Source organism: Apteryx mantelli, chromosome 14 (genome assembly GCF_036417845.1).
Source record: "Apteryx mantelli isolate bAptMan1 chromosome 14, bAptMan1.hap1, whole genome shotgun sequence".
In the NCBI taxonomy this organism is placed as follows: domain Eukaryota; kingdom Metazoa; phylum Chordata; class Aves; order Apterygiformes; family Apterygidae; genus Apteryx; species Apteryx mantelli.
Window position 1 is genome coordinate 1,346,878 of NC_089991.1, and position 11,202 is coordinate 1,358,079.

The 11,202-nt window shown below is 39.1% G+C and overlaps 1 protein-coding gene across 1 annotated transcript; it reads left to right on the forward strand.

The window, feature by feature from the left end:
• The first annotated feature begins 2,260 nt into the window (after positions 1–2,260).
• On the forward strand, positions 2,261–9,972 carry YIPF5 (Yip1 domain family member 5). The gene is made up of 6 exons (XM_067304880.1): positions 2,261–2,362; positions 2,535–2,651; positions 4,281–4,453; positions 5,789–5,934; positions 8,158–8,339; positions 8,931–9,972. Exons 2-6 carry the CDS (start codon positions 2,545–2,547, stop codon positions 9,091–9,093), a joined length of 771 nt encoding a protein of 256 aa, XP_067160981.1. The 5' UTR covers positions 2,261–2,362; positions 2,535–2,544; the 3' UTR covers positions 9,094–9,972.
• Positions 9,973–11,202: the final 1,230 nt, after the last annotated feature.

Below are 11,202 nucleotides of genomic sequence, written 5' to 3' on the forward strand. Positions count from 1 at the left end.
AGCTAGTCTTTAGTAAAGACAAGAAAATCCATAGCTCTAGCAAATTTTTTGTCCAGCCTGTGACTTCCACTGTGACTTCAAATGCTTTAATATTAAACCTTTTCTAAAAACCTTCTGATGTTATCTATGCACGTAAATTGTAGTGAAAACAAAATTTTGCTTCCAGCAGAAAACAGATGACAGTGGCGAGCATAAATAGACACAGTGAACCTGGCAAATGCTGTAAACTTAGATAGCCTTTGTGTTTTACTTTAGGAAGTTAAATTAAAAGCGAGTATATTGCTCACTAAGGAGGAAATCCACCTCATCTACTTGAAGCTGTAAACAATCTGGTTCTTTTAAAGTGAAATGCAGTGGAAGAAAGGTGAGGGAGGTAAATTCAACTCTTAACCCAGAACCACTGTATGAACCTGTAGCACATGAACACAGCCACTGCCCCCCATAGCCACAATACTAGCACAGGAAGCAGTACAGCAATTTTTGTATTTCTACTCTATTTCTACCCATTAAAATCAGTCTCTCCCTTTGCCTTCTCCAAAAGCTTTTCCAGACTGATCAAGGACTAATTGCAAATGCAGCAATGAATGAGAGACTGGAGGAATGTGCAACTATTACTTTCATCACCAGACACCTGCTTCAATTTCTTTGCTTCCTGAATAAAGATCAATTTTCTGGCAATTTTTTTACACCATCATGTCTACTCTGCATGACCACAGCAAGATTTGCATAGTGGGTTTCTGCAGACTTTTCGCACAGGGTAATACTGAAGGATGTTCAACGAGTATTCAGATCTTTACGTTTCATTGGTGGCTGCACTAGGAAAGAACAGTAAAATTAATAAATAACAATTAGCAATTACACAGTGCATTACAGCTCCACCTGAAGATAAATCAGTTTTATTCTTCCTATTTTACAGCTGGGATATCTGACTGTCAGAGCATATGAGGATGCAAAGCAGGAAAGGAGGCACTGATTATTAATGCTTTATTACTTATAATCCAGGAGCTTCTTGAATCACAGCATGTTTGCATATTATACAAACAATGAACAAACAAAGCAGAACTTTGTTCATGTTGATCAAGCATTTTAGAACATGTAAGAATATAAAAAGTTGTCATCCCACGGACACATGATACTCATGTGAGTTTTGCAGGTTTAAGGATGAGATACGTACCAGCAGGGGGGTGCTGAGACCCCTCTCAGCTCAGCACATCAGTGGGTGGGTAAGCCTCACTCCGGCAGGGATGAGCGTGAAGTCATCTAAAAGGCAACACAAAAACAGTAATCCAATCAGAGACTCCCTCAAAAGTAAAGTACTAAATACGTATGACGCCGTATTAATCTGTATGTGAAATTTTATGAAGTCAGCATAAGCATATTTTCCAGATGCTCTATCAAACCTAGACGTACTTTTATTGCGATTTTCTATGTTTTTACTAGATATTGAGGCACAGGACTATTAGTATATTTTTCATAACCTCAAGGAACAAAAGTTCATGTTATGTTTGAAAATAACAGAACTCTGAAAAGATGTATCAGTTTACATGATGCTGATTTTAACTGATTCGATGTTTTACTGACACAGTGAAGCACAGGAAAGATCAGAATTCACGAACACATGAATCAGACATCCGCAAATTCGAAATCTCTTCTGGACAAGGGCAAATTGAAACAGGCAATAAAACAGGTGAGGCGGGAGACTGACAAACACTGCAGTACCCATCACACAGGAGAAAGCAGTGGGAAATCTTTCTTCAGGAACATTTCGGTGATTTAATGGGTCATAAAACCTGTCTCGGGAAGTATTCCCTAAAGACAGTGAAATCTGGGCAAAACTACATTCCTGACGTGTGTTTATTAACAAGCAACCGTCTTGCTTCTCTTCAGAGTTTAAGGAAAACAATGAGAGACGGAAGTAATGAAATATAAGAAGTCCCAGTTCTAAAGGTGGGGCTTAAAAATATATATATATAAGGGGAAAACTGCGAGACGGGGCAAAATCACGGGCACCTGCAGCACCCGCCAGGCAGCCGGCGGCGGCCGGCGGCGGCGACCCCGCTCCCCGCTGCCCACGGCCGAGCAGCGCAAGGTGACGGAATCCAGTCAGGGCAGCGCGCGCAGCCGCCACGCCGCCCCCCCGCGCGGGAAGCAGCGGCCATCTTGTCTCCCCCCTTCCCAATCCCCGCGGTCTCCCTGGCAACGCGCTGGCGCGGCGGCGGCGCATGCGCGGCGGCGGCGGCGCGGCCCGCGCGCAGGCGCGGCCCCGTGGCCCGGAAGCGGTGCGGCCGCGCCGTGACACGTCGCAGCGGCCGGGCGGCGGGGAGCGAGGAGCGGGCAGCGGGGAGCGGGCCGGCGGCGCCAGGTGGGTCCGGCCCGCTCCCCGCGGGGGGCGCCGGGGCCGCGGAAGCCCCTCCGGGGCCGCTGCGGGGGGCGAGGCGGCACCCGGCCGCCCGCCGCGCCCGTCGCGCACCGCCCCCTCGGTAGGCGCCGGCGGGTGGCGGGGTGCGAACCGCCGCGCTGCTGCTCTTTTGCAGGTCGCTCGCCATGTCCGGGTTCGACGGCTTCAACGCGGACTTCTTCCAGACGAGCTACAGCATCGACGACCAGGCGCAGCCCTACGACTACGGCGGGAGCGGGGGGCCCTACAGCAAGTGAGGCCTGCCGCCCCCCGCGCCCCCCACCCGCCAGGCCGGAGCCTCCTCCGGGAGCCGCTCGCGAAGGCCTTTGCGCTCGGGCAGGGCCTGGCGCTGCGGCCCGTCCTTGCTGCCCGCCGCCGAGTGCCCGCTGCGGTGTCAGCATAGCGTAGAGCCTGGCTTTTGCCATATACGGCGTTTAGTCTATATTGTACGATATAAAGCGGTTATATGTTGAATGCCCATCTTTCTCCGTTTTAAGATAAAACTCAGAAGCTTGCAAGATAGATTCTGTAGTGGTCACTGTAGCTTAGGCCTGCTCTTTTTTAAGACTTTTCTTTCCTTCCCTCCAAGTCTTTAGGAGAAACATCGTTGCTCCGCGAGCCCTTCCCCAGTCACTCAGGGAGTAGAGATCGGTCCGGGTGCCAAATAAACAAGCCTGCAAGGCCACTGGTGATTTCTAGGCATTTGTAGGAAATCATGGCAGGCTTTTCTGGGTCATGGGAGCTCTTAGGACTCCTTTGTAAACATCCAGTTTCAGGCTGAGGATTTTTTTCTAAGTTCTATGACCTATGCACGATCATGGTGCTATATGGAAAAGGTAGATGATATATGTAAGGATTGCAGTGCTGCAATGTGGCTGAGCTCTGCTTAAAGATGAAAAGAATGGAGAACTGAATTTTTAGTTTTCCTTCTTTATATTCTTATTTTTGGAAGTAAATTATTGTAGAGGTGTTTACTGAAATCTCCGTAGTCAGACTTGGAAATGGTTGGTGGCAAGAATGGCTTATTAGTTTCTTTAGGAATGGGAGAAGATAGGTCTGTTGAGGAATTGTTTTTTAAAGATGCACTATGGCAATATTTTTTCTCTACATTAAATCTACAATAGGAAGTATTCTAGAGATAATATAAGTAGTTTAGTTAGTAAATAATTGAGAATATGTGAAATAGAAACTGAAAAATTGCTCATTCCCCCCCCCTCCCCACCATATCATGTCCTGGAGGTAGATGTCATAATGTGTTTAATGTCTATGTCATAATTCTTTCTTATACATTATATGCTATAATACTACCTGACATAAATGTTTCGTGAGGGAAGAGGGAAACAGCCTTTTTTTTTCTTTTTTAACTAAGCTTGTTTTTGAAATACAGAGGGGAACAAAAGCAATAATCGTATAAGGAACTCCTTTCTTGAATAGTGAGTTTGCAAGTAAACATTCTAAATAGCAAATTAATGCTTGCATCAAATAAGGCATCAGTGGTAATTAAGGGACAATATTTGAGTAAGTTTGAGATGTAAATTCTTCCTACTATTTGACAAGTCTACAACCTGTAGTAGTAATTTAGTCAGTTGGTAACACTGTCATTTCTCAAGGCCTTTACTTTAATGCCTCCTTGCTTCCCAAATACTGGCGTATTTGCAACTAGAATTGTCTTGTTTATATTATATCTGTATTGTCTGTGAGGGTTTTAGTTGATGAACATAGCTGTGTTCCTAAAAGGCTTGTACCTGAGTACAGGATAGACAGGATTGTTTGCTGTATACTATCCTGCTTATTTATTGAAAATAAGCTTTGGTTTTGCGGGGGAGGGAGGTGTTTAAAACAAATTCTCTATCTGTCTGTAATATGATGTCATTCTTTGTAGGCAATATGGAGGCTATGAGTATTCTCAGCAAAGTGGATTTATCCCTCCAGAAATGATGCAACAACAGCAGCCTTACACTGGGCAGATTTATCAGCCAACGCAGACGTATACTCCAACTTCAGCACAGTCTTTTTATGGAAGTAGTTTTGAGGATGAACCTCCTCTATTAGAAGGTATAACTTGTTCTTTATAGCCCAAATCCAAAACTCCTCACAATTTGGTGATAAGTTGAGTAGTAGGGGTATATATTCTCTAGTAGGGTATATTTTGTCTACTTCTGTTGAGTAGTACGGTATACATTCTCTACTTCAATTTTTTTTAATTAACTGTATTTCATATACTGTATTTCAGTATGTGAAATACATGTTTCCCTGTGAACTCTTGCAGTTTTAGAATTGTGGTTTATTACTGCGTACCAGCAGTTTTAAGAGATGATGAATTAAATTGGTAACCTGACTTCATACAACACTTAATCTTTTTATTGTTGCAAACAAGACTGCCCTTTTTTGTAAAATAAATTGACGGTCTTAGTTCTAACCACATAATCAATTCAAACTGAAATCTTTATTGCTAAAGAGGAGTGCTGAACACTTCAGAAATTCTTATTAGAATACAGCCTACATGGGATGCCGAAATAGGTATATAGTAAGAGTGTATGTGTTGATAGTTTGAGTTTCCAGCTTATATACATCATTGTTCTGTACGAAACAACTGAAAAAAACCTGTACTGTTACTGGTTAAAGAGATAGGTATGCATGATTTTTCTCCACCCAGCTGTGCTGGTTTTGTTTTGTTTTTTTCCCCACAAAATTTATTTGTTTATAGATACCCATTAAAAATCTCAATGTTGGAGTTGGGCAAGTAGTAGCTGCATTCACAACCAGGCTTTCACATGCAACTGTGGCCAAATTGTATGGATGGAGGCTTGAAATCATATCGACTTGCAAGGAGCTGTGAAATCCCTTGTTATGCGATGTTGTAGATGTTAAAAGGGTTGGGGGGTTTTATCTGTTTGTTTTTTAATGGACTTAATAGGAGGATGGATAGTTTATGAAAAAGTAATCCGTTGAGGGTAATTAAGTACAGAGAGACTACTCTGAATTAGAAATCCTTGAGCCACCAGTCAGTGGAGACTTGGAGAATACTTGGGGAGTGTGCATGGCTTGTTCTTACTCTTTCCTACGTATCTGCTTTTGGCCACTTACAGGGACAGGATACTGGGCTAAATGGACTTTTGGTCTGACCCAGGATACTGTGCTTGTGCTCTTACCTGGTCCTGTAGAAATCAGCCTGTCACTTCAGAGCATTTGAGACCTGGAATCTGTGGAGGCAGCACACAGCTCCTTGAGGAAAGATGGACTGACTCAATTCTCTGGTCCCCTTAGGAATGGTACTTTGAGGAGGTTTACAAGTGGAGGGGCAGGGAAAAGTAACAGTGAAGCAAATGGGGGCATCGGGAAAGGAAAAAGTAAAATAAATCTACATAATCCTTTTTGTTTAACTTGTAGAATTAGGGATCAATTTCGACCACATCTGGCAGAAGACGCTAACAGTGCTGCACCCGTTAAAAGTAGCAGATGGCAGCATCATGAATGAGACTGATTTGGCTGGACCAATGGTCTTCTGTCTAGCTTTTGGAGCCACATTATTACTGGTAAGGTATTGATTGCAAAATATTACTGTTTGTGCTTTTAATACTACCACAAACACTGGAAAGAAGCCAAATTGCACTGTAGTTTTGTCCTAAGAAACTTCTTAGCATGGAGGCCATAAAAAAAAGCAGGAGAACATTGGGGCTTGATACAAAGCCCATTGAGATTAATGAGGTCACGATCTGTTTTCTTCAGAGAGTTTTGAATCAGAGCTTTAGTGCTTGGTTTTTGCATGCTGATTATTCCTGTGGAATACATGCTATTTTTCATACTTTGCTTTTGAGGAATATGGCTCTTTTTTTGTCACACAAATGGGTGTGACACCCACATTCTCTTTTTTTTCTGTATTTTTTTTATGGTATACATTGGGATGTCTTACATTCAGAATCATAGATTGTTTTTCTGAAGTGCCTTTGTTAGCATCTGCATTATCAGGAATCAGAGCAATGGACTGATTAAACATTCTGTATTTTTATTCCATATCTTCCTTTAAGAGGAGTTTCTTTTTTAACTTTTATTGTGTTTAATATTTGAGATTATTTCTCTGTTTTGTTTCACTGTATTTATTTACTCCGTACTCTTTGTACACTGTTCCCTTGACTGATATTTCAGAGGACTTATTAGGCAAGGAAGTTCAAAATTAATGTGTAAAAAGTGATTTAATAAGTCCTGATACAGTTAATATATTAGGCTTGATCTTCAATGTTAAGAGACAATTTGATAAAACATTTTAAAATGTAATCCTTCTTTCAAATTGCTTGTATTTCTTAATAGGTCAGCACATGCTGAAGCCTATTTCTTTTTTTTTCTGTTGAGCTTAATTGAAATAAGATTGTGCTTTAATGACTCAAGTATCAATTAGTAAATGACAGAGTAGGAACAGACAGGCTTCCTTGTCACTGAAAACTTCAGTATTTTTAATCAGTTTTCATGTGTAAATGTCTTCAGGCATTGCATTTAATTTTTGTCTAAAATCTCACATTACCACAACACTTGGAGCAGTGTTTTGGTACCAAGGGGACTGTAAGCCTACTTTTATAAGTGACCTTTAATTATGGAAACTGGGCCAGTAGAATTGATGAGCATGTTCCTTTTTATAATAGATAACTTCTTAGGAAGAGAACATTTGAATGTATCACTTTCTCCTGTAATTTTTTGTTTTTTATTTTAAAGAAACACGTTGAATAAGAATGTAATTGGGTACTTACGAAATGTCATGCTATGAAGAGAATGCTTTAAGATGTGACCTTCCCTAGCTCTTAGTTTTTTTTCCCCTCTGAGACATCATCACTTAGTGTGTGCGCTCCCTGTCACTTGCCATGTAAAGCAAAACAGGTTCTTTTAAATAAACATTGAAAGATGATCAAGGAAATAACAGGCCTGTTCTGTGAGAGAAAGCAAGCTCAGCCTAACAAAAAGAGAAGTTTGGAGCAGATATGATTGTTTTCTGTAGCACTCGAGGAAGAGCTGGGCCATAAATAAACTTAGTTTGCAAGTTTTGGGAGACAGACCTCAAAAGCTATATACCAGAATAGCTTGCAGTAGCTGGACTCCTCATAGTCATGTTCCTGTAGAGATGGGTACAACTACATTGTGTGAATTTTGAAAAAGGTCACAAGGGAAGCACGGATCTGACTGCAAGATGCATATGTTTTCTGTGGTTCATGCATGGTGCTTTCCAGCTCAGCTTAATCTGTTTCTGGGAATTCTTAGCTTACATTATGCAGTAACTCCATGGAGCCTGTCACAAATAAAGTACTTTAGGTCTGGATTTGTCAAGAAGTTCCTGACTTGCAATTTTTTGATTTTTAAATAATACTTCTGTAAAGATTGTTATTGTACTAATACAAAACCCTGCAGCTAATCTTCAGAGAAAAATCAGCTAGCAAAGCTAATTGAGTAAACCTAAAGTATTCATATGCTTTTGCAGCCCAGATCAAAGAATAAGGATTCTTTGATCAAAATCTGTTTATCAGAATACGTAAACTTAGGATAAATGTGCCTGTTGGTTGTCTAGTTCGTACAAATGTTCTGAAATTCAGATTGTGGAAAAATGGTCTGTTGAATTTGAATTTAGGAATTTGTAGGGGGCACAAGACAAAGGGGGGAAAAAAGATACTCTGTAAACATTCATTTTGTTTCTCAAATGCACTACTTGTGCAGTCACCTAACTAACTTGCATTAATCTGCTTGTTTTTCTTGTTTTTGTTTTTTGTTTTGTTTAGGCTGGTAAAATTCAGTTTGGTTATGTGTATGGAATAAGTGCAATCGGATGTCTAGGGATGTTTTGTCTCCTGAACTTAATGAGCATGACGGGTGTCTCATTTGGCTGTGTTGCCAGTGTCCTTGGATACTGTCTTCTTCCTATGATCTTACTTTCCACTTTCGCAGTTTTATTTTCATTGCAGTAAGTACATAAACTTTATAATTTGGTATCACATTCAGTGAAGAAACTGCTTGTAATGAGAGTATGATAGGAATTTGTAGTAACTGGAAAAATACAAGTATCAAGAGTCTTCAGACACTTACTGGATAAATTGTTTTTATTTATAAGTTAATTAACAGCTTTTAAATACATGTACTCAAATAACAATGTCAAGTTATGTTTTTAGTCAACTTTTAATCTGACAAATCTCAGTACCTGTAAAGTCTAAAGGATGATTATAAGTTGAGACACGAAATTGAATTTGTCAAATAAGAAAATCACTTCCATTCTTCATAGCTACATGAAGTTAGGAATTGGAAAGCAACAAGGAACAACTTGCTACAGTTTCTTTATTCAGCCTTAGGCTTCATATTCACGAAAAGTTAATTTTGACTTTTTTTTCGTAATTGAATAATATAGCTTTACTGGAATTCTGTTTCATTTAAAAAGTGAAGTCCTCAGAGGTGAATTTTATTTTGAAAGTTGTAAAAAGTATTAGAAACTGAGTTATGACTCCTATAAGCACATATACACAACTCCTAAATGAATTTTGTTTTGTTTTTATCTCTACAGGGGAATGATGGGAATTATTCTCACTGCTGGAATCATTGGCTGGTGCAGTTTTTCTGCTTCCAAAATCTTTATTTCTGCCTTAGCAATGGAAGGACAACAACTCCTAGTAGCATACCCCTGTGCTTTATTGTATGGAGTCTTTGCTCTCATTTCTGTGTTTTGAATAGACTGTACAAATTATTGGACTCCAGTGGGCCAAAATGAAAACGTCAACTTGGAACATAGTTGGACCAGAAGCAGCTGCAAACAGCTATATAATATTGCTATCATGAAACTTAGACCTGTTTTGAATTATCTGGAACAATGGAAACAAATGTCTTGTGTTCACTTTTTTAGGACTTTGAATACTGTTTTCAATTGACCTAAGGTGTCTATAGCTTTAATAAGTATTCATGCTTATAAAGTTAATGTAATTTCTTTCCCATTCCTAAATCTTTGAAAAAGTAACTTTTGTTTATTTGAGGGTGGGGTTTTTTTGGGGGGGGGGTGAGTAAGGGAGGGAGAAGGGTTGCAGTTATAATATACTTGATAGATTTTTATCAGCAAAAGTAAATAAAACCACAGATGTAAATTTGAGTTTCTCTTTGAATAAATCTGCAGTAATAACCTATTTCCTGTTCCCTCTTACAAAAAAATGCACAAAAGAACTCAAGCAATTAGAATATTTTCTATATTATGACAAATACACTCTTAACCTCTTTGGTCTCATGTTCATTTGTTGTGATAGTATTTCAGGATTTAAGATATTTAAATTATGAATTAGAAAACATGCTTAAAAGTCAAAGGGATCTGTAATTCTGTCACACTTGAAACATGAATACGTTTGGATCTCTAACTAGCTATGTGTTAACTTGGATTTATGAAGTTGACTTCATCTAGAGTTACTTTTCTTAATGATGCACATATTAGTAAATGAAGATTAATATCTTCTGCAGTACTTTCAAGAAAAACACCATTTTGAAAATGTCATGCTTGTCAGTATTGCAGTTACTGTAAACATAATTTAAGGCATATTGATTAAATTTTCCTTAAATTTTGAAAATGGTGTTTGATTTTTCTGATCATTCTTTTTTTGAATGGACTTCAGTTTTTAAAATAGAAACTTCCATATGGGAGCAAAATAGTAATTAAAACTATAATTCATTCAGTTACTGGATTTGATATTTCCTTCAATCATAAATATTTAATCTTATATTAGAAGTATCAAGTAGTTTGTTGTAAGGAGGTTTACAAGTGTAAGAAGAAGTGGGAAAGCAAAAATGATTGGTCTCTCCATAAGCACTTGCTAATTCTTAAAGTATGCAAGAAAAGGACGCAGATGTGTTTTAACTCATAATGGGGAGAGGAGGTCGTGTATGTAGATAGTCATGTTCCTTTTTTTCCTTTGGAAATGAGAAAGTTTAACAAAATGATAGATTGAAGTGTGGAAGAAATAACCTGAAGGATTTCATTTCATTGGATTTACTGCAGACTTTAGTTAGTCCGATGTTCACCCGTCGCATTCATGGCGTGCTCTGTTCATACCTTCTGGAACTGAATCACTGACCGAATGCATTATGGTAACACCTTCTGGTAAGACTCCTTGTGCAGTGTTAGAAAACACTAAGGAAGTGGCCTGCAGGTGGAGAGACAGGATAATCATGTATAGGAGGAGGAGAGGGTAACCTTTAGATATTCAGAACAGATTTTACTTAAAAAAAAAAAAAAAAGAAAAAAAAATCCATGGAAAACTACTGGAAGGTAACCTTTCAGCCAAGTGATACGTGGTGGTAATTTCAAAGGGACAGCACAGATATTTTTGTTCACTCTTCCCTTAGTTCTGCACATTCTCCTAAAAATAAAAATACCTCTTTCTGGTGTCCCTAGGATTACCAACAAGGTCCTCATTTATTGACCAGAGCCAACTTCTGCTTGTGTGACTTGGAGTTGTGGGAAGTGTGATATGAGTGTAAAGCCTTTAAGAACCAAACACTGATGTACAAAACTCATCTCAATTGCATTATATACTACAGCTGGCTGTTATAATTAATTTTAAAATGCATGCATATAAAAAAAAGACCCTTCAGTTTCCTTCTAGAAGTGAATTCAATAGCCAACATAATTTTCTACTTTAATACTTCCTTGCAAATTATCATCCTAAATAAAACTGGTGAGTTGACTTTTAGTCTAATATTTTACTCTCTACCTTGTAGTTCTGATTTTCTTTCAATAAGCAGACCACATCTGCCCTGGTGCACAAAGTTCTTACTCTTTTTAATGAAGAACATTATCT

Coding starts and splice junctions, on each gene's coding strand:
- YIPF5 (XM_067304880.1), top strand. CDS start 2,545: ATGTCCGGGTTCGACGGCTTCAACGCGGACTTCTTCCAGACGAGCTAC. Junction 2,652..4,280: donor AGCGGGGGGCCCTACAGCAA/GTGAGGCCTGCC, acceptor CATTCTTTGTAG/GCAATATGGAGGCTATGAGT. Junction 5,935..8,157: donor TTGGAGCCACATTATTACTG/GTAAGGTATTGA, acceptor TGTTTTGTTTAG/GCTGGTAAAATTCAGTTTGG.